Source organism: Chrysoperla carnea, chromosome 1, assembly GCF_905475395.1.
Source record: "Chrysoperla carnea chromosome 1, inChrCarn1.1, whole genome shotgun sequence".
Classification (NCBI taxonomy): Eukaryota; Metazoa; Arthropoda; class Insecta; order Neuroptera; family Chrysopidae; genus Chrysoperla; species Chrysoperla carnea.
The window spans coordinates 54338709-54362417 of NC_058337.1; the positions used below are offsets into that span (position 1 = coordinate 54338709).

A 23709-nucleotide genomic window follows, 5' to 3' on the forward strand; every position below is an offset into this window, starting at 1 on the left:
CCTCGCCTTTTTTATTTAAAGCTGTGCGACTAAGAAAAATTGATCCAATATATACTTACCTATTATATCTTTATCCTTAAATTCACTTCAGCTACTTTATGTCATACCTAATTTGTTTCAAATCTAACAAATCAAACTGTAAAAAAGGGCTGGTGGTAATGGAATGGGGATGAACATCAAGTAATATGAAATATTTGTATTTAAATTTCTGAGATACTATTTAAAGCGTTTTGCCTAAATGTTAGGGTAAATTGCAAATTCAGATGTATCATGTTTAAGGATAAAACAAATATGAATAATAAATATTACAATAACCATGTAAATAATTTTTACTTGAGATAATCTTAAACTTAATACAAAGAAATAATTAGTCAACAAAATTTTAATTAGCTAAAGTTGTGTGTTTATTCGCATTTCTAAATAATTCTCAATTTATGCTTTTGACGATAGAAAATTTATAAATGTTTTTACCTGTCTTAACACAAACATCAAAACCAGAAAAAAAGTTTGGAGTGATTCATATTTAACAACATTAAAATATCATGATAATATGGCGAAATCGATTTAGTTTTTGGTTGTTTGTTAATGTTATCTAAGATGGTATCACAGTGTGACGTAAATGAATTAATATCTATACACCCTATGTTCCCTTACAAAAATTGATACGATATGATATAATTTTTCATTCATACACACTCTGATCCCTTATATGAACCATTATGCCAATTGGTACGGTATGATATCATCAAACTGCATTTATTCAATGTAAATTAATGACATAGGACATAGTATCGTGACAATCAGCAAGATGGTACTTATATAGAAACAAGGAGCTATGTATACAGAGGACATCAAATCATGTCATTTAGCATTAGGGTTTATTTGAAATTAAGGGTATATTTGTTGCACAGAGTACGCAACGAACAAGTATAATTGATGGACATCCATTTCTTTATTATTCTAATAGGAAACCCAACGGTTAAGAATAGACCTTTTCATTTTAAAAAGTGAATACGTTTTGTTTCGGATAGTTTGTTAAAAAACTAATGTGATAAAATGAATAACAAATATCATTGAATTATCCAAATAAACATAATATATACACTGACGCACCTAAGACCGGCACTCAGGTGGTTAGAACAGCTTTCTATCACTGAAACGCACAGATATCATGCAAATTTAAACTTATATTACTTAACCAATTTTCTTTTTTTGCTGCGGAATGCGTTGTTATGTTAGAAGCCGTAAAATATGTACTTCAATCTCACATAGCGAGTGCAATAATAATATCTGACTCAAAAAGCCTCGTTTCGACCCTATCCAATCCAATTTCCAATCCTAATAATTCCTATATTATATCCTTTATAAAGTACGAGCTCTACAAAATTACTAATCAAAATTATTCTGTTTCTTGCATATGGTGTCTCTCTCATATTGGAGTACGAGTAAACGAAACTGTGGATTTATTAGCTAAAGAATAGGCACTCAATGGAGAAAACAGAATATATCTATCACCATACAGCGATCTCTATGCAGGGTGTCGATCTCAGATTATTGAGGAATGGCAAATAGAATGGGATTATCGCAGCAACATAATAGGCTCTGCAATAGCTGCATTACAACCTGCACCTATTCTTGAGTCGTTTTTTAAAAAATGTTCATTATTTAAAAAAATTAACAACTTTTGTTTGAAACATTTTGTTCGTAAACATCACTGTTTACCCGTGAGGGCGCAAATTGTATAGTATGTATTATAAGGGACTATCAGTTTATGTATGTGTGATATGTATGTATGTGTGATATGTATGCATGTGTGATGTGACAGTGCATTCTACACTCTCTATACATGGTATTTCAACAAGTAACTCAGTCAATTGTTTATTTTCACTTGTTTATTAAATAAGACTTGTGTTTGTTTATTCGTTCGTTTTTTTTATTGAGTTCTTCGATTCGTTTATGGATACACTGTATATATTTCAATTAGAAGTTATTTATAAGAGGTCTAGTAATGCTCCAATGAGACTGGAAAGATAAATTATTAATGAAGTAGTTAAAATTTCAGCTATCTTTAGAAACATGAAGATGGGAATTTAAGAAAAAAAATTGAAGAATAAGAATTATTGAAAACATTTTATTAATCAAAATTAAAATTTTTTTTAATATACAGATTTTTTTTTAAATAAATATTACTACACAGGTAAAAAAATTAAACCGTTACTATATAAGATATAAAAAGCAAATATTCGTTAATGCATAACATTAATTAATTTATATCTAAACTATTTAATTGTTTGAGCACGTTTTGAGATATTCTTAAATTATGTTGTTTATTCAATCGCATTTCAGAACCTTCTACAATCGGTGTAGCCAAAACATTACCGACACCAAATTTAAGCTCACGATATTGTCCTAATATTTTTTGATTATATTTTAAAGGAGTTTTGCCAGTTTTCGGTGTATCTAACGGCATAAGAACTCCATCCGATTTTATTGGTGTCGATGGAAGTAATTTTTGTGATGATTGGATCGTATTTATAGAATTGGTAGTTTTGTCTTCGGATAGCAATGGGAGGACCTCTTGCGTCGATATATGTGTAGCACCCACATTTTTTAATGTTGGTATTTTTGATTCTGCTTGTGATTTTGTAACCAACGCCTCTGCTGTTGATGAAAACATTAGTTTTTGTTTATTCTTATCCGTGCAGATGTCACCTTTGGTGTTTACTGGTGTTTTATTTAAATAATCGAATAAGTTTATTTCAAAATTATCAACTAAATCGCATAGTTTTTTATTAAAATTTTGTATTACAACATTAATATCGGGCTTTTCAAAATCAATTTTTGTTGTTGTTTTAGACAATAATTGTTCTTCTAATTCAAAAGCTTTTAAACTATCATTATTTTTTATATTTTTCAAAGCATCAATACAACTTGACTTAGGTTTTATCATATTTTCTTTATTCGAATCAATTTTTGTTTGAATATTACCCAAAAGTATTGTCATATTTTTTTTTAAGCTTTTCAATTCTTCCAAATCATTTAAGATTGATGTATCATTTTGATTCTTTGGTGTAGTAATTTTTATTGATGGTCTAGGATTTTTTAAAATGGAGGAGAATTTTAAACTTTTACGTCTTGCAGTGTATGGAGAAGCGACTTTTTTCACCTCAGAAAGGCGTGGAATGGTTGCTGCAGTAAAGCGCAAACTTCGTTTGGTCTTTGATTCTTTATCTACAGTTGATGGTCGGCTCCGTAATCCTTTGCTTTTTGTTGAATTTGTATTTGATTTTGGTTGAATAAATTTTGGAGGGGGCATAACTAAAGAAAAATATTAATTAACCATAAATATTAATTAAAACATTGAGTCATAATCATTGTATTATATTTTTCTCCTACTGCAGTATTTAACTAATGCGTTGCTGCAACACGAGCATAGCACTGTAACAGTCCACATTACACTACCTACCTGTATCTATACTACCGAAAAAGCCGCGAATAAGAAAATTTTTTTTGTAGGTTACGACATACGGATCAATATATTTGTAGGTCATTAAATTTTTTGTTCATAAAATAGCTCAACTTTCATGTGTCTTTCATTCCCTACAAGTGTTCATAATAAAATGTATAGCCGTTAAATTGACATGTTTAAGGCGTAGGTCCCCGAAAACGGCCCAATATTTTTGTAGGCCACTATTGTTTTTTCTTATTATATTCAATTATCTTGGATTCAAGAAAAAAATAAATGGTTGTTCATATTTTTTCAACAAGTCGTTTAATTAAAACGCCCCAATTTCAAAGTTTTCGTAAATGTAAAACGTTGTAGGTTACAATGAAATGAAGTCACTCGCGAAGTTTCGTAAGAGTATTATTAAGAAAACCATACCCCCTTTCTACTGTAGACTATAATAGAAACCAAGCAGTACATAATAAACGGGCTTAGTTCCATAAGCTACTTTTTTACCAGGTAAATAATGCAGTATTGAATTTTACAAGTAATGTTTAATTTTACTCACATTCGCGTGGATATGATTGTTGTTGTTTTTCTTGGCCTTCTACATAATATAATGACGATTCAACGATATTTGCCCACAGTGAATTTTCTGTTAATAAATAATAAAATTTAGTAAAAAGAAACAGCCAATTTTAGTCATTAATTTCAGAGGCTACGATAGATAGCAAGGTGCAAAAGGGTTTTTCATAACTTTTAACAGCCTTGCATCGACTTTTTGTTTTCATCATAGCTCCGTGATAGTTTTAGATATAGCAATACTGAAAAAGTTTTAAATTCTTTATCACAGCTTTTAAAAAACCTTCACCCTGGTGGAAAAAATATTTGAAAAAAGAATAAGTCTTAATAAGACTTAGGCAACTCTGAAAAAGTCTTAGAAACTTTAAAAAAGTATTAAGAAGTCTGAATAACTCTGAATTAGACTAGTCCGAAAACGTTGAGAAATTCAAAGTTCCTAAGACTTTTTCAAAATTTCTTATTCTTTCTTCAAATATTTTTTCCACCAGGGCAGCACATTTTCCCAAACAAAATGCAGTAGTTGTCTGGTATTTACATGTAAAAGCTAATTTTTGAAATTTTAATCCACTATATTTTTGTTATTTTTCCATTCTAGATTAAAATATGATTATGCAGTGTTTACAATTAAGTTGGCACCATATGAAACATTTTTTTTACTATTTATTTTATGAAAAAAAGTTATTCTTGAGAAAAAGTCCTGCATGACCTAAAACGCAATATGAAATACAAAATCTGTTTTGTCATGGTTTACTGTTTCTTTTCTGTATTAGCATTTATAATTTATGTCTGCAGATCGAGGTGTAGACAAATTGACATTACACAGAATTTACCAGTGTATCCTGCCAGTATATTACCAAGACAAAACAGATTTTGTTCTTTTTAACCTCCGAACTAATATACGGGTGTTATAAGTTTGATCGCTATGTGTGTCTGTCTGTCTGCCTGTCGGTCAAGTAGTTATCATTTCAGTAACGCAAACATACATATTCGTTAAATGTTAAGATGTAATAGTTAAACTATTAACTTACTTGATTGTGGTGTCAATTCTGAAGGTATTTCGGCAAAACTTGTTTTCTGTTCAGATCTCCCTTGTTTTTTTTTCTTATTAGATGATCCCTTATTTCCATTAATGCCTAAAAAAGGATATCATTTTTTTTAATTATTTAAGAAAGGAAGAACTTATTAAGTTGCCTAAAGTTTTGAAAATTTATATAGTAGCTTAATAGAACTACAGTACAATATACTAAAAGAGACTGGAGAGTGAGTGGTGAGAAGACGCGGGCGGAGTTGTTAAAAACAACGCTTTCTCGTTTTTTGTTAAATCCCCGTGACTGTCAACCTTATGAAAATATACAAAATCTAAGAAAAAATTTCCTACAAAAACTCATATTGATTTTTTTTGTAGAGACATAATTTCCAAGTTTTATTGGCATTTAAAAATGTTATTACAGAATATACAAAGCATTATATTGTTTTAAATAAGAGTTTTAAAATGTTACACTGTTACTGTAAGTTTCAATAAAAAATCATATCAATCTTCCAAAACATTTTTTTTCTCATAACACTAGTTTTTATTGCTAAAATCAGACGATAGGTATAACACTAATTTTTATTTCTGATTTTAGAAATAAAAACTAATGTTATGAGAATCAGTTATGAGCTATGGAAAGTTTGCGCAAGATCGTTATTAAATTATTTTATAAATTGGAGCTTCTTGTTCTTCTTGGCAATAATTTTTGTGAGTTGAAAACATCCTAAAATCATTTTTATTTGTGTAAAGCGACCAAATCATGCCGACATATCAGAGATATTTTTATTGATTTTTAATATGATTTTTTTTATATATAAATACCATAATTTTTTAAGAACTATTAGCATCTTTCCTCTCATCATTTTTTCCACGGCGCAATCGCATACTGAAATATTATTTCTTTCGTTTAATTTGAAAAATATATTATTTTATTATTTAAAGATCGTAATTTTTAATTAAGTTTTCATTCACTAGTTTAGAAACATTTTAATTAAATGAAATTGTACAGTATACTCTTTGAAATTAAAAGGAATTCTTTGCAAAAAGGTTTTTGGAATTAGAAAATTACAAGTATGATAAAAATTCCACATGTTTGTCCATTAATTTATATTTTTAATTCCAGTGGACCGTATGTTTTACTCGATTCTTTTTTAAGCTTTAACATTATTTCTACAAAATTAGTACAAACTACTGATCAAATAAACTCGTCAGTAGAAATAAAAATTTACTTTAAAAAAATTGATCGATATCTTATTTATAAAATCGGAAAATCCATATATTAATATATACCTTGAAATATACTTCTACTATCTATTTTAATGTTTTTGATTAAACTTTCTGGTAAAGGTTGAAAAAAACCTGAAAAATTGAATTAAATTTATTTAAGTTTTATGGTTTCATGGAAAAACAAAATTTGCTTTTGTCAGTAATAATAATTTAGAAACTTACCACCCAAACCCAAAATTTTTGAGTAGTCTTCATCTTTATTGGGTTTTTCTTCGTTATGTGTATTCATGATGTATAAAATTTAATAAAATTAAAATAAAATGTAAAAACATTTAATCAATAAGTATAGTTTTTTCCAAAATAAACGGCTTATGTTATTTTAAAAAGTTTTGTTTGTCAATCAGTTAAGGAATTTAAATTTTTTGTTGGTAACACTGCTTTAGATATGTAATAACCACAGACATAGAGAATGGATTGAACGTTTCCATTTTCGAATAACAAAACTAATTATAAGTATAGAATATAGAGAGAAAGCGATGTTAAGTGATTGAAAACAATTAAAATTGTTTTCAATGTTCCTTATAAAAAATATAAAAACTTTTGTTTGAAACATTTTTTCATAAACGTCATTGTTTATCTGAGAAGGCGCAAATTAGGACCAAACTTTGGCATCCATTTTCACCAAAACTGTAAAAGATAGAGAGTTGAAAATTTGCAGGTGGCTTCAACTAGTGGTCTTGTGAAACATTCTCGAAAAGTGAAAAAAATTTTAGAAAATACTTTCGAAATAGAGAATATTTGTGTATTTTTTTATATTTTTAATTGATTGTTTACACCGTTATAACAAAGTAAAAAATATAAATACTGCTTAGAAATGCTGTATTTAAGTGTAAAAAAATATTTAAAATACATTATAATTTTGAACTATTTAAACGCAGTTTTTTGGCGCTCTCTGTTGATGACGTATAAGTACGTGATCTGTCAATTGGTGACAGTTCAATGTATAATTTACACTTTAAAAAAATGAATTTACAACACAGAATTTACACTCGTTATTATTAAGTTTTCTAATAAAAAGCCGTAGAATAGTATAATTTAATGAAATACCATATAAAATGTAAGTAATTAATATCATACAGTATGTCAACAAATTTGACAAACCGGTATTATGATGTCACGTCCGTATAAAAATTTTAATTTCCGTTTTAGAAATTTTTAAATGCCCTCACTGAATTTGTACTTTTATTAATTAATTTTAAGTAATTAAAAAGATATTAATTTCTAAAATAATGGTTTAGTTGAAATGTCCAGTCATTAAAGTTACGAAAGAAAAATATTTGAACCAAATTTAAATTTCATGAATATTCCCTACTGTGTTAGTTTTTAATTAAACTCTTCTAATTTATAAAAAAAAATATAATTCAAGTACTGATATTCAACACTTTCTATACAGGGTATTTCAACAGCTAATTCAGTCAATTGTTTGTTTTTACTTGTTCTTCAAATTTTACAACTACAATAGATAGAGAGAGCATGTGTGTTATTAAAATATGTTAATATAAATTGGCTTTACGATACGAAAACGCTACAAAAAAAGCATTTGTAAACTGATTGGAGATAACGCCTTTTATCTTTTATCAGAGCAGAATAGTACAATATATAGTTAATCCATTGAAATTACTATAGTAATTCAATCTCTGTCCGATAATTTAGTTAGTTATGCCCCCTTTTAACTCTTCTCTTGGAGATTTGTTGTCATATCTGATGGAGGTTAATAATATAAATAATGAATACCAACAACAAGACAAAAACATAATAAATTAAAAGTTTTTATTGAAACACATATTAAAACATTGCATTTTTCAAATGGGCACGTTCATGCACTTGTAAACTACGTAACTCACGAAACGCTTTCGGGCATGTCGAACATTCATATGGTAATTCCCCAGTATGTTTGCGCTCATGTACTTTTACTTTGGATGGTTGTGTAAAAGCTCGATCACAATATTTGCATTTAAACGGTTTCTCACCCGTATGGGTGCGTTCGTGTGAACGTAAATTACTAAAACTAGCTAAAACTTTATCGCATGTCGCACACTGAAATGGATTTTTCCCTAAATGTGTAGCTTTATGCACAATGAGACTTCGTTTATGTTTAAATGATTTCTCACATAAATCGCATGAATACGGCTTATCATCTAAATGTGTGCGTTCGTGTACTTTTAATTTTGCATATTGTGTAAATGACTTCTTACAAAACGAACATTCGAATGGCATATCACCATCGTGCCACTTTTTATGCAAACGTAAGCTAGAACCTTGTCGAAATGTTCTTTCACATAAATCACATTTAAAAGGCTTTTCTCCGGTATGAATACGTATATGAATTTTGAATGTACCAATTTGTGAAAAATTTCTGTCACAGATCTTACAGTGAAATGGTTTTTCTCCTGTATGTGTTTTTTCGTGCTGTCGTAAATTACTACGTAATCGAAACATTTTGTCACATTGCTTGCACGCGTATGGTTTTTCCCCAGTATGTGCACGCATATGTCCTTTTAATTTATTGGATTGTGAGAATGTTTTCGAACATATTGTACACGCAAATGGTTTGTCACCAGTGTGAATACGCTCATGAACTTTTAAACTACTACAATGCCGAAATGTTTTATCACAATTTTTACATGCAAATGGTTTTTCACCAGTGTGAGTTCGAGCATGAACACGTAAACTGTTACTATGCCGAAATACTTTATTACAAATTTGACATGCAAAAGGTTTTTCACCAGTGTGAGTACGTTCATGGGTTTTTAGATTGCTTAATTTGGTAAATGTTCGTAAACATAGAGTGCATTCAAATACATTTTTATCTAATATTTGAACTTCTTTGGTAAACTCCACATCAGGTGGTTCAGTTTTTATTAAAACCTCTTCAAATTTTGTTTCTTGGTCTCTGACTTTAACGTCAATGTCTGAATCATTTTCATTTTTAATATTTATTTCAGAATGTATTCCATATGTGTACAAATCAGGTTCTTCACATTTTTCAACTTTAATTTCACCTACCAAAACATGTTCGATATTCGTATTGGACATTTTTTAGATAACTTTTCTAAAATAATAAATGACATAAAATAATTAGGTTATTTTAACCTCAATATAAATGTTTTTACTTATATTTAATAATTTTCTATATAAAATAAGACATACTATCAAATATAACGAATATTTTAATAATTAAATAATAATTTCCTCATTTTAACTTGCTTTTTTTTAATTTATGCGTATTTCGAAAGCTATGCTGACATCATCAGCTGATCAAGTACAGGTATCCGTTTTTCCTACAAAACTACATTATATACGAACAATTATGTTATCCTGTAATTGTGGCGATATTACACATTTGTTGGCAATTTAATTTTCACAAATGTCTGCATTATTGTATGGTGTAATCGCTTTTAGTCCACTTGTAAAAATGTAGCGCATGTCATAATAAAATTAAAATGGTGCATTTTTTTTAAAATACAGTTGAATTGAGAACCTCCTCCTTTTTTGTTTGAAGTCGGTTAATAAAAGAAAACTGATTGACACACATATCCACGCACAGTTCAAGCTCTTGGGGCTACAACCGTGAACATTTGCACTGTAGGCGAGCACTAAGGAAGGATTTAAAAAAAATTAACTCATAAGGTGGTGAACAAGAGGATGAACTGCTAACCGATTTTAAAAATTATTTCACCTATAGAAAGTTGCATTATCAGTGAGTACGTGAGTTGTCTTCAAAAAAATTAGGATTCTGAACTAACAAATGAAAACCAAGTTTTGAAAAAAAGGGGATAACTGATCGCAAATGAAGTGAAGGTTATAACGTAATAGTCTTTGTATTTTTAAAATAGGGGATCAGACTAAATTTTTTTAAACTGTACATCAGGTGAAGAATTCTCACTGGCCGTGCAGGAAAATGGAGTTGAAATTCCTAATTAAACAAAGAGGAAGATACTCGCTAATGACATCATGAGTGGGTATCGCCATAGAGATTACATATAAAACTTTGTTTTGCTAAAAGTAGAAGGGCAAATTCTGAATGCAATCTTCAAATCGAATCTAGTTTTACATTTTTATGGGTAATATGGCCAATTCGACATCAGGATTATCCCCAATTGAAATTTCCAATTGAAGCGGGTGATTAACTTTTAGCTATAGTTTTTAAATTAAGAAATAAATAATACGTTTCAGTTGAAATATTTTCAATTTGTTGAGAGTCATTTATGGGAACGGGTAAATAAAACGCATTAGATGTCTAAGTAATTATTATTCATATTTTCAAATAATATAAATTCAATTTGTTTTTTATTTTTAACATAATATTTAAAAATTTCATCTAAAATTTTTGGAATATTTAAACAAACTAATACAAAAGGTGATGGATAAATTTCGTTTGTTTTAATAAATAGTGTAATAACGGATTTGATGCATGAAGTTATATAGCTATGAAGTTATATAGATGAATGAAGTTATATAGTTATATTTTATCTAGGAAAAGTTAAAGGACTGTACATACTTAACATGATTCTACACTTTGGTGTAATACTAAACTCTGATGGAAAAAATATTTGTAGAAAGAATAAGTCTTAATAAGTCTTAGAACCTCTGAAAAAGTCTACAAATATTTTTTCCAACAGGGTTTATTATTACACCAAAGTGTAGAATCATGTTAAGTATGTACAATCCTTTAACTTTTCCTAGATAAAATATCAATTAAATAGCCTTTCTAGACTCTTGACTTTAAAGTCTTAGTAGAGTATAAAAATCGTAAATCACGGCCCAATTGAGGTATACTAAGCAGTAATGTTTTTGAAATTTTTTAAATCTTTACTTCTTGAAGAATAAATAAAAATCAAAATATTGCTTAAGCCAACACTTTTACTTTCAATTAATGTGATACGCACAAAAATATGATCGAAATTTACTCATCGCACTTTTTAACTAAGATTATTTTTCTTTCAGTTTTCTAAATAAAAGCATTTTATTTGGAATTTTAAATATCTAAACACTTGGTTTATGATCAAAATAAATACAACATAATAAATTAAGGTTTTCGAAAATCTTAGGATGAGTGATTACAGAGCCATTGATGATAATCCGTTTCAATATACTTCCATACTATCTACCTTTTTAATAATGGCATTGTCAATTTAGTTTTATCTTTTCGATATCTATGTTTACAATGGCTGCGTTTGGCAGAAAAAAGCACTAGGAAGCGCTTGTAAGCAAAATGGCGATTGTTAAACGGTAAGCGCTGTCAAATAGTAAATAGTTATTTTCCTCTAGGACGCTAAGTTAGCTTTAACTGGAGAACCTAACCTAATTTAAATATATGTTTGTAAATTATTCATATTAAAAATTTACCAATAATGAATAATATATTAAATAATGTACAAATATACTAATTATATAATTTTACAAACAACTTAAAGAGTATAAAGCTATTATTTAAATAAATGTTTGCAAAATAAATAAGCAAAATGGCGGATTGTGCCAGCGCAACTGAAGTTAGCAAACATGTCCTGGCCGAAAACTGTACATTTTGTTTTTCAGCGCTAGTAAGCGCTCTCAATCGCTTTTTTCTGCCAAACGCACCCAATATAGATTAAATTTTTTACTCACTGAAATGTAATAAACGTTCCAAAAGTTTACCATCTGATTCAAAAGTTTGTATTAATCATGTAAATTAAAAACAAAGTTCAGGTAATGTTTTCGAAAAAGTTGAAATGAAAAAATAATACTTGAAAATAAATATCGATGCTATCCGAATTAAAGCGTATAATCAAACTTATATTCAAAAATTAAATTATATTTAACTTTAATGTGATATATTAATAAGTTAATTAAAGTCTAATGACTATTATTTAAGTATGGCTGACAATATGAAATTGACGTAGGTTGATAGGAGTAGAATGTTATCCGAGTCAAAGAGAAGGCCCAAAATAAGAATTTTAGATGGGGGTCGGTCTTACATGGTTCAAGTCATAATCGTAACTAATTAAAATTAATTTAGATCTTGAATTTAATAAAAACATATGTCTCTTCATGTGGGAAAGAATTAACCGTTAATAACAATTGCTAAAAATTTTTAATTTATTTTTCGTTTAAAAACCCAAATAACTCAAAATTTGTTTATAATTAAATTTATTTTTCGGTTAAATTCCCAAAATCTAATTTAATTTGTCGATTAAATGAATTACAATAATCGTTCATTAGTTCCTCAAATTTTTTACTCCATCCTAGAGCATCGAAGAAAGTCCCTCTTAGTTTTTATCTTATAAATCCAAAATCAAATGAACACAATAAAAAAAACTATACTAAACCGTACTAAACTAAAATTCGTATCTCAGACCACCTCTTTAATACCAGGAAACTCATGCGCAATATAATTAAAATCAAATTAATATAAATTTGATATTCCCACATTGCGTCAGAACGCATAGCGCGCGTTTCAAAATGTAAAGTTAACTTGATCTTTTTCTTTTTTCTCTGCGCACTGTATGTATATGTTACAAAATTTTAATAACATGGACCTCTCCACTAATTGATAGTTTATTTTGTTTTCTTTTAAATAAATGTAATACACAGTAAGGTGGTAAGTTTATGAATGAAACCCAGGGCAAAAAAAGTTTAAAAATAGCAAATTTTGAGACTTGTAGATTGTCGATTTTATACTTTTATTTTTATGCTTTCGTTCGAAAATTAAAAGGATTCGATACAAATTGATTTTTGAATATTATTATTATTATATTATCAAATAAAATCTGCACAATAATAATAAACATTTTAATTACATATGGCCTAAGCGTCAAATTGTGCAGCATCTGAAATACTGGCTTGTCTCATTGAGTTTGTCTATACATCAAGATAATGAAACCCGGCTTGCTGCCCTAGAATACTGATTAATTTGTAAGAGCTATAGACGATGATATAAGCACAGCAACTAATTCAGATAAAGGTACAACTTTTTCTGTAAGACAGAACTGAGAACGCTTGTTCCATGTACTAAAATGTCATAGATATATTTCGATTGAAAAAAATTTGATAAATATATCTTTGATCGAAAGCAAAATAGTGGACCAATTAATACAATCTAAGTATTGCTAATATCGCATATTCGCACTGCCGATAATTTGAAATTTTGCAAGATTCGAAAATAGCTTCTTTGAACCAAGTTCTTATTTTGTTATATCTTGCATATATGTCATGTATTGGGAGTATACGTGTTCCTAACATCATCTAATTGAATTGTTGAACCAAAAATAATAATCAATTTTTGTATTTTATTTCAATTCTTTATCATAAATAATATTGAATTTCGCCAAGAAAACTTTTTAAAAGCTATGCATAATTAAATATGAATAAAATATACATAATAAAATGAATAAAATACACAAAAGAATTCACAGATATCTTTCCATTAACGTCAAAAAAAATTTTGTTCAACAACTAAATTAGACCAATTTCGTTTGAACGCCTGCCTGACTATAAATATTATTATTCTTCTATTCTATGCCTAAAAAGTTTTTTTTTTGATTCGTCAACGATCAATAGGATCATGGATCCATCGGATCTTTTTTTAAGTTGAAAGAGCTAAAAGTTTAAATACAAAAAATAGGCAATAATTTCAAATCGAAGTTCATTTTTGATTGCACAGTACTATATATTATTTATCTATCTCTATGAATGTATTATGTGTGATTTAATAATTATCTCTTTAATTTAAAAGAGAGAAGCTAGTTTTTTGGAGTTACATTGGGCGAAGACGCACCAAACAATATGGTTAAAAAAATTGTTGGAATTTGTTTCATACAATATATACCACTAGCTATGGTTTAAGTTAAACCCGACAGAACGAATATTCAGATAAACAACACAGCAGATTATCATACAGCATTTAGAATATCACTTATTCATATAGTATGTTCGCCGATAGGGTTTATAGACAAAAAGTCACTCGTCGAAAATATAAGGTTGTCTTATTCCAAACTACAATTAGACTACAGAATGCTCGATACTTCATAAAAAACCATACATTGTTTATTAAAATTTGAAAATCTTGTATGTGTTTATCGGTTTTAAATGTTATAAATAATAAATATAGTACACTCTTACCCCGAATTAATCTTCTTTTAATTATTTAGAAAATGAAAAATGAATATTTTATTTTCAAGCAACATAGTATTGAATGATTAAAATTTTTTTATTTGTATGTATATAATTTTACGAAAGAACAGGGAGGGGAGATTCAATAAATCTTAGGAATCCTTATAGGAGGGACGTAAAAATACGTTTTAGTTGTAAATTTGTAATCATGGTTTATTTTAAGTTTTAACAGATTTATTTTCTGTTAAGTAATAAATAATAGTACTTTTTTTTATATTAGTCTTCATTTTTTTTTTAAATTACTGAACAACCTGTAGTTTGATCAACGACTTGTATACAGTAATGTTATTTTTTGACAAAGAAAGATTAGAAGAATGATTAAATTTTTTTGATTACTTTTGTTAATTAATGAACACCCTGTTGTCCGATCGAAGTATGGAATATAGCAACCGCTTACTTTCTCGACGAGCATGGATTTTTGTAAAGAACGACTTTCTATCGTAACATTATAAAAATTTGCTTTTTATCCTCTTAGAAACTCTATCGAAATACTATATATATAACCGTGTATCAATTTTGTCCACAACGGTACCACCTTTATCATTTGTGTATCTTTTAAGAAAAATAAAATAAAATAAAATGCTTGTATCTGATTTAATATCGTTCACTTTGAATGATAACAACTTCTTGACGAATATAGTTTGTATCATCATCCAAATTCTTTGATTGTTGATAATTCCAACAGCTCTGATCACATGTAAATATTAACACATTACCAAACTCGACATGTGCTGATGACGATGCAGCTGGCTGTGATGCTGAATCATTATTGAATTGACTATGGGTTGTAGCTGTTGAAGATGAGAGTAAACCACTAATTGTTGATGTTAAATGTAGTTTATGTATAATTGTTGGTAATATTTGCATTTCAAAGATCATTTTTGATTTACAATATTTACATCGCGTTGGAATATCATTTATTGGTGATATTAATAATGGTGCTAAATTGCCACGACTATATCTGTGAACAAAATTATATTTTTGACGATTATTCATATGTCAGAATCATTCTGCGAAAAAACACTAAATCTGAGGAAAATTTCAATAGACGTGAAATTGTTACGTGAAATTGTTGCCAATCGAAATGATAAAAGTGGATATTTTAAATAGCTCGCGGAAATTATCAACATAAGACCTTCGAAAAGCTAAGAAAGAAGGGTTGGAAAAATTTTACGATGGGTTATTCACGCGCTTGTTTATAGTCAATTTTACCACCAAAAGCTTGAGGAGCGTTGCCCAGGTCAAGACTATATAAAATACCAAATTTAACAATCAATATTACTAGGTAACCATTAAAATTTCTTAAACACGGCATCATCTTGTTCTTCTTTTAGCTTGAATGCGACCGCCTCGAGCGTCTAGATATAGTCTAGATTGTTCAGTAAGATGTTGTATGTACTTAGCTACCCTGGCTTACCCTGCAGTATATGCGACACAGGAGAATATTTATTTTTATTTTTTAGTGCAATAAAATCTTGTACTTTTATTTACTAAGATTTACTTTTGAAGTAAATTGTTTAGAATTTTATATAACTTTTATGAAAGTTGATCATCAGTTCTTACCTCAATATTTGTCCAGGATTTTGTTGTATTTTTGTAATAAAATGATGAAACATGCGATCACCATGTATTGGTGCACTTTGCTCATATTTCTCAACATTTAAATCACCATCACCATGATGACTGCCTCCACCACTATCAGCATGCTGTTGTGACGTCATTATATCTAAATCATCGTCATTGTGTAATTGATATTCATTTAATAATTCTTTTATATGTTCGGCACCGTAATTATTAATATTATTGACATCTTCTTCATCAATACTAATAAATGCTGACACAAATTCAATTTTATTCATTACATCTTTATTATTAATTTGACATAATAATCCAGGGGGTAACGGGGTTACTTCTTGTAATAGTGCTATAATATTACGTTGTGGAATAGTTGGTGTATCGATACATACGATTTCATTCTCTTCCCCCTCAAGTTCAGCTGATGCTGTGGGTGATTGTAATCGACCTACAGCGCCTCCTGCAAATGTAAATAAAACATAATTAGTGATTCGAAAATTAGATCCTTTTCTGTTTAAACAGAATATTTGGTGGCAAAATGGCTGTATTTGTCAGCTAGTACATACACCGATATTTGATTTTTTTTAATATCTCGAGATTGCTCAGCAAACTAATCGAGAGTTGGCACCGATCAAACGCATTCAATAAAACATCTTCTGATGATTTTATATTATTCTAACAAGCATATATAATGACATATAAAACAATTATGACCTATTTCATTGGCTATACGTACAGTTAATATTGGGATCCCATGCTCCTTAAATTGGGCGAACTCGGTTTACACATATTTAGGACTAAATGCATGCTGGAAAATAATAATTCCTCAAAACGTTTTTTATGGGTTTTATTTAATTAGTCTATAAAGTCACCTATCGATGATTCAATCGATTAGTGGACTTCCATGGGTGACTTTGAATGAATATTAAACAGTTAGATGTGGGAAATACAGCATGTTCTATTTAGGTTAAACAAGTTATTACCGTTTAAAATCTCACAATTTCGACAAAAAACTCGATCGATTGGTGCACTACAACTTGAATTTGGTTTGAAAAACGGATATAAATTTATACGTTAAAATGGCTACTACATATTTCGATCAATACAGAATATTTCGAAAACAGTAAATTTTAAGTGAGGTAATCCTTGATGAAAATCACTTTTATTTTGACTATAGAACCTGAAAATAACATAATATATAGGCTATTATATTTTTAAAAAATACACCTTTGATACTTTTTTTGTTTTTCGGACATGCTGTACATTATGAAAATAATTTTAAAATGTACAGCTAATAAGACTTCATTTATACCAGAAACAAAATTTACTTAAAATCAAGCAGTTTAGCCTTGATCTTTCGTGTCGAATAACGTGAATAACCATGTATATAAAATTATTGTAGAAAAAATTTAAGTGAATTATTGCAATTTGCAAATAGAATAACTCGAATCGTATCATATTCGTTGGGCCAATGTTAAGTTTAATGTGTATTATGGAGTAGTCTGAAATAGTGGTATTGTCTTTGAAATAAATTTAATAGCTATAGAACTAATATATTTATTTTCTGATAAATAAATTACAAGCTCTCTGTGTTCGAATGTAAATTGAAACAAGATTTAAAACTAATCTTAACAATCTCATCATATTAATTAAAAAATATTTTTTTATTGCATAAATAATATTAAAAACAATATTATTAATTACATACCAACATTTGTTTTAATCACAATTCAATTAAAAATAAACAAATATCAAAAATATTGGGTCAGCCAGGAACAAAACGGGAATTATTAGAATAGAAACGACTAGAAATTATTTGCGATACTATTGATTTGACTAACTACTTAAAAATTTAAATTTCAAAAAGGTGACTTAACTAAACAAAAACAAAAAAAAATTGAATTTTTATCCCGAAATAAAAGATTAAAAGTTTAGGGAAGTTTTCAAATCCATTAAATTTTCTAACACTTTTGTGTTCTATATTCCAAAATTCCAACATGCTTACGAAATAAATCAGGGGGTCTTAAAATTTTTTTGGAATTGAGTTTATTTGCTCCTGAATTTTAAACTTGTTTTAAATTGGGTGATTATGCACAAAAATTAAACCACAACAAAACTTCCCTTATTATATGTTACTTCGCGATAAGTTTGATAATTACATACTTTATCGATTCGGGGCTACCTTAAGAGTAAAACAAATAGAATTATGAATTTGAACACTAAAAATTTCGCACAAAAATTCAACTTTTTAATGTTTTGATTTATATTGCCCTTTCTCTTTTAAAAAATTAAAATAGGAGGTGAATTTGAAAACTAATTAACATAACATTAATGATTTTTCATTAAGTATTGTGATACTTTCTCATATGTGACAAATGTAATCATTGTCGCTGGAGTGACACGTATTAAATTTGTTCCTAGCCCCTTATAAAATCCCACGACCCCCTCATATCTCCATGTACGTCGAATACAATCAAATATGCTTGTATACCGTTGATGTTGACTTTGTATACGCGCACGTAACACTTGATACGGATATGTCACACTAACAGCAATTGTTTTTGACACCGCCGCAAACACCAGATATTCTATAACATCTAATTTTTCATTTCGATTATGATTATATTTTTCATTATAATAGTTCTTCAACTCTTCATAGGTCATAAATTGTACAGCACCATGTGAAACACCAAATAATCCTGGAATTAATCCTCTATAAAATCCACGCAACCCTTCTGATATATAAATCTTTCTTATTGCATCACTCATCGAATGGTAAACTTTATATTCGGGTAACTTATACAAGTTCCCGGTTCCACCGTCGGTGCTTTGTAAGCATAATCGAGTTTTGATTAACCATATCGGATTGGTTAACAGTAGCGTTAAAACACCAGCTTGACTTGCACATAGTATATGTAAAGTTGGTCCTAAATTTTCATCTTGTTTTCGAACATAAGATTTTAGTGTGTTGTAAAATAAAAAGTATAAGCCCCACGATGAGCCAGATCCAATTAAATTTGGTGTAACACCACGATATAATCCTTTTAAACCTTCTTGTTTGTATATTAGACCGATGCCACCAAATATGCTTGTATGGCGAGGTGTTGTAATTGTTTTACCGTCGTCTACGGCGAACCTTATTTTCATTAAGTCTAATGGATGAAGAACTAATGTTGATATCAAACCACCAGACATACCCGCTATCAGATGTTCATATTGTAAGTGTTTGAATATATTCTTTGGTTTTGGTAGTTCAAGTTGAGCCTGTGTGAAATGGTCATCGGAAGCTGATGTAATCGCCGCTGAAGCTGTTGTTGTTGGTGGAGATACAGTTGCCGACATTGTTTCGTATTTTCGTTTAAATTTTCAGATAAATAATTTATTTGAGTTGACAATTATTTATTTTTAATTTGAATACTAATATTTTGGTTAACATTTTATTTTTAAGTGTGGTTTTGTTCAAATCAATTGTGATTATTTGATAGGTATTATTTAGTTCCTAATTTAAACAGCAGATGGACTATTTTGAAATGCGCTATTTTTAAATTTAATACGTAGAAATTTTTAAAATGAATTTATTAAATTCATAATTAGATACTATTTTGTTTATATTAAAATATTTCTTATTCGAAACGAAAAAATATTTTTAGAAGATCACCTTTCAAACTTTTGAGCGAACAAAAATTTTATAATAAGTTTAAATTATTTAGGCGGTTTAAAAAACTAGTCAAGTATACTACTTGATCTGTTGCACTGGTAGCACAGATTATAATTATACCATGTATATATGAAATATACATAGTATATTAAGTTTAGTCCCAAGTTTGTAACGCTTAAAAATAATGATGCTAGGAAAAAAAATTTGTCATAGGTGTTCATAAAATCACCCAATTAGTCCATTTCCGGTTGTCCGTCCGTCCGTCCGTCTGTGGACACGATAACTCAAAAACGAAAAAAGATATCGAGTTGAAATTTTTACAGCGTACTCAGGACGTAAAAAGTGAGGTCAAGTTCGTAAATGAGCATCATAGGTCAATTGGGTCATGGGTCCGCAGGACCCATCTTGTAAACCGTTAGAGATAGAACAAAAGTTTAAACGTAAAAAATGTTCCTTATCAAAAATTAAACAACTTTTGTTTGAAACATTTTTTCGTAAACATCACTGTTTACCCGTGAGGGCGCCAATTAGGCGGAAATTTTATAATATATGTACTATACTTGATTATCAGTTATGTATGTGTCACATGTTTGTATGTGTTATGTGATAAAAAAATCAACACTGACTATACATGGTATTTCAACAATTAACTCAGTCAATTGTTTGTTTTCACTTGTTTTTAATTTAAAATAGATCTGCAATTCCCTGAAAAATTTTTACTATTTTTAATTCTAAGATGGTGCCTCACTTCAGATGGCTCTACACGATTGTATGATTGGGCCTTAATTGGGCCATCTATTAGATTGGAGAATAATTTAGCTATTTCAATGGTTGTTGGGGAAACAATATTTTATATATTTTTAAATAAATAAACAATTCGTCTTTCAAAATTTGCATGTCATTAATTTCTTTGTGTGTATTCTCAATTGATTGCGTTTATTAACTTTTTTTGGACCATTTGTTTAGTCCCTGGTGGAAAAAATATTTGAAGAAAGAATAAGAAATTCTGAAAAAGTCTTAGGAACTTTGAATTTCTCAACGTTTTCGGACTAGTCTAATTCAGAATTATTCAGAGTTCTTAATACTTTTTTAAAGTTTCTAAGACTTTTTCAGAGTTTCTTAAGACTTATTAAGACTTATTCTTTTTTCAAATATTTTTTCCACCAGGGGTGTAATTTAGTTTAGGTCGTTTTAGGTGTGTTTATATTATTTTCTGAGTTTTTATGGTATCTTCTGTGTTTATTTTAGTGTTTAGGTCTTGTAAACTGTGTTAATTACCTTTAGGTCATTGTTAGAAATGGAAAATTAAAAACATATATTACTCTTTAAATAATAGACTTACGAAATGATAAATTGTAGTAAATATGTCGACAATAATAATACTATACAGCTAAATTTTCTTTTAGAAAGCTCAGTGTTTTTATTATTTATAAAAATTGATGGTTATTAGTCACGTCGGGCTGTATTATTTTTAAAAAGAATGTTTACGTTGTAGTTTATCGTTAAAATTTGGTGCAAATCAAATATTAAAACTCAAATTGGATCTTCGAAGTACCTATACCATATTTAATAAAAAAGAATCAATATAATCGGTGCATATTCAATGCAATATATTGCGTAACAGACAATAATATAGGCCGAATTGAAAACGTCTTTTTCTTAAGTTGGTTAAAAAATAATGTACGAACCTTGCGCTTCAGCCAATAGCTTGCCGTTGTTGGCATTTTTACTATCCACATACAATTCTTCTAAACCCAAACGTAGAGAATCTTCCATGCTACAACTTTCATCTTCATCATCTAAATCAGATTTAGATGGTTGGCCCCCAGCTCCGCCAGTTGTAATTGTAATCACATTACCATTTTCTTCACTTATATTGTTATAATTCTCTAAGTCGTCATCGTCATCCATATCGTCACCGTCACCCCAATCATTTGCATCTTTTATCCATTCAGTTGCAGTTATACCTTTTGAACTCGTAGGAGTTGTTACATTCGTTGTGTTGATTGCACTTGGTTCCAAGCATTGACTACGCAAGCAAGTCCAACTGAAAATACAATAAATGATTAAACTAGGAACGTCAATAATTACTTGTAAAAACTTTGGCAAATAATTGTAATCGAAAAGGTCAGTGTTGAAAATAAATCTCGTGATTTCATCAAGTATTCGTTTAAGAGCATTCCAATTGCGAGTTAAATCTATAATCTAACCATCAGTTTAATCACAAGATCACAAGTAAGCCCTTTAGAAAGTAACAATTTTTCTATATATTACCTCTCATTTTGATTCCAACAATTTGGATTAATGCAAGCAAAAATATACAAAGTTCTATGATATCTTGAATTGTCTAATGGCGCATAAATTTGTACAATCAACAATTGATCAAGACCACACAACGAGCAGATAGGATTTTTTGGTTCTTTTTCAAAAAATGGCCAATCCTGAAAATGAAGAAAGGTACATAGAAATTAAATATTTATAGGCACTGGAGTATTTTAGATTTATATGTTTGTTGATATGTTGAGGAGGACTTTACACACACTTAATACAAGTCAAGTTTCAAAAGCCTTGTAGAATTTGACGAAGTATGACGAACTATTATAGTAAACTTTTTCAGGATCTCGTTTAAATTGCAAGTAATTGAAGCGTGGGAATTTGAGAAATATTTAGTGTTATACGTAAATTATAAATATATTCTCAAACATCATTAATAAAATCGTCATGATCATTAATAAAATCATTAAAATCTCATTTATGCCCGCGTATGAACAATATTTTGAAAATGGAAAAATATTTTCCAATACATGTGGTTTTATTATCATCTTTTCTTCTTAATTAAAATTATATTGATTCTATTTTTTTAAATTTCATTCTAACAAGTTTAGTATTATTTTCCATCCACTTGTATTTCATCTTTAACAATCAGTTCAATATAAAATGGTTAAAAAACGTTAGTATGGTATCAAGGGGGTGTAACTCAGTGGTAGAGTGTCTGCTTCGCATGCTGAAAGTCCTGGGTTCAAATCCCAGCTCCTCCAAATTTATTTTTTGTAATACTATTTTAATAACTTAAAAATTGTATAATAAAATATTATTAAATACTCACCGGTTTTCCACCAATTTTACTTGTTGTATAATTAACTTGATATTTATTTTTTTCCGTAACATACTCATCTTCATAACCTAAATATACCTTAACTTGATTGCTAGCCATTTTTTAAATTTCCAACTTGGCTCTTATCTTCAATTAATTTATTGTAAAATTTTGTAAATATTTTTAATCCGACAGCTGATACGAAAAGCACATGCTTCGTTTATTTTGTAGTTTACGATTTACGGACCTTTTGTGTAAATTTTCTCAAAAAAATAAATTTTTTACTCTAATTTAAGAAATACTCCAAAATATTTGAAACTATTGTACTGATATTAGAATTTTACTCTCGATAATCAATTTGTTCTTGTCTTTTGAAAAACCTTTAATATTTTTTTAATAAGTTTTATGTTTATAGACAAACATAGGTTGGAAGTATTTTGTGCGCACCCGTATTTTAAAATATTGATTTTTCAAAAAAGGTTAAGATTTTAATTTTTGTTTTTTGGAACAGTCAAATTTTAAATTACATAATGGGGGAGATTTAATTAATATGATTTGAATTTTAGAATATATAATATTTTAAAAGTATTAATTATAATTATGTTGGACTATTTTAAAGGTTAAGCTAATTATGTAGCAATTAATAAATTTTTCGTTTTATAAAGGTTTATGGTACAAATTCCAAGTTTTCATACCATTAAATTATATTTTATCAGACAAAAATACAAATTATGTAAGGAATTTTCTCATAAAAATGTGGACATTCACGATTATTATGATAACGTAGAATGCATACTTAAAATTGAGCGATAAGTTGTCAAGCCCATATACGCACAGTGTTTGTTTGAATTTATTTTTATAATTCCTCTGGCTCTGGGAATGTAATA

At 28.7% G+C, this 23709-nt stretch overlaps 3 protein-coding genes and 1 non-coding gene across 5 annotated transcripts; 1 reads left to right on the plus strand and 3 right to left on the minus strand.

Moving 5' to 3' along the window:
• Positions 1 to 2218: 2218 nt before the first annotated feature.
• Positions 2219 to 6641, minus strand: LOC123305467. The gene is made up of 5 exons (XM_044887185.1): positions 6507 to 6641; positions 6348 to 6416; positions 5056 to 5160; positions 4014 to 4100; positions 2219 to 3318 (listed from the first exon to the last, which is right to left on the minus strand). Exons 1-5 carry the CDS (start codon positions 6571 to 6573, stop codon positions 2264 to 2266), a joined length of 1383 nt encoding a protein of 460 aa, XP_044743120.1. The 5' UTR covers positions 6574 to 6641; the 3' UTR covers positions 2219 to 2263.
• A 1456-nt stretch (positions 6642 to 8097) lies between these two features.
• Positions 8098 to 9710, minus strand: LOC123305192 (zinc finger protein 182-like). Its single transcript, XM_044886834.1, has 2 exons — positions 9495 to 9710; positions 8098 to 9396 (listed from the first exon to the last, which is right to left on the minus strand). The coding sequence occupies exon 2, from the start codon at positions 9378 to 9380 to the stop codon at positions 8130 to 8132; it is 1251 nt and encodes a 416-aa protein (XP_044742769.1). The 5' UTR covers positions 9381 to 9396; positions 9495 to 9710; the 3' UTR covers positions 8098 to 8129.
• Positions 9711 to 14721: 5011 nt separating this feature from the next.
• Positions 14722 to 23059, minus strand: LOC123305332 (programmed cell death protein 2-like). Of its 2 annotated transcripts, XM_044887018.1 has the most exons (5): positions 22835 to 23059; positions 22003 to 22169; positions 21417 to 21775; positions 16059 to 16530; positions 14722 to 15456 (listed from the first exon to the last, which is right to left on the minus strand). In XM_044887018.1, exons 1-5 carry the CDS (start codon positions 22940 to 22942, stop codon positions 15090 to 15092), a joined length of 1473 nt encoding a protein of 490 aa, XP_044742953.1. In that variant the 5' UTR covers positions 22943 to 23059; the 3' UTR covers positions 14722 to 15089. The 2 variants fall into 2 exon arrangements, 1 of the variants encoding a protein (XP_044742953.1); XR_006536838.1 differs by lacking the exons at positions 14722 to 15456; positions 21417 to 21775; positions 22003 to 22169; positions 22835 to 23059 and adding an exon at positions 17779 to 19568 and having other exon boundaries at positions 16397 to 16530.
• Positions 22695 to 22766, plus strand: Trnaa-cgc. Its single transcript has one exon. It is a non-coding gene; the product is annotated as a tRNA-Ala (tRNA).
• Positions 23060 to 23709: the final 650 nt, after the last annotated feature.

What these genes read in the sequence shown, in the direction of transcription:
- LOC123305467 (XM_044887185.1), bottom strand. Translation starts at nt 6,573, where the DNA reads ATGAATACACATAACGAAGAAAAACCCAATAAAGATGAAGACTACTCA. An exon ending in AGAATTGACACCACAATCAA is followed by an intron (nt 4,101 to 5,055) that starts GTAAGTTAATAG and finishes ATTTATTAACAG; the next exon opens with AAAATTCACTGTGGGCAAAT. An exon ending in ACAATCATATCCACGCGAAT is followed by an intron (nt 3,319 to 4,013) that starts GTGAGTAAAATT and finishes ATTTTTCTTTAG; the next exon opens with TTATGCCCCCTCCAAAATTT.
- LOC123305192 (XM_044886834.1), bottom strand. Translation starts at nt 9,380, where the DNA reads ATGTCCAATACGAATATCGAACATGTTTTGGTAGGTGAAATTAAAGTT.
- LOC123305332 (XM_044887018.1), bottom strand. Translation starts at nt 22,942, where the DNA reads ATGGCTAGCAATCAAGTTAAGGTATATTTAGGTTATGAAGATGAGTAT. An exon ending in GTAAAATTGGTGGAAAACCG is followed by an intron (nt 22,170 to 22,834) that starts GTGAGTATTTAA and finishes CTTCATTTTCAG; the next exon opens with GATTGGCCATTTTTTGAAAA. An exon ending in TGTTGGAATCAAAATGAGAG is followed by an intron (nt 21,776 to 22,002) that starts GTAATATATAGA and finishes TTGTATTTTCAG; the next exon opens with TTGGACTTGCTTGCGTAGTC.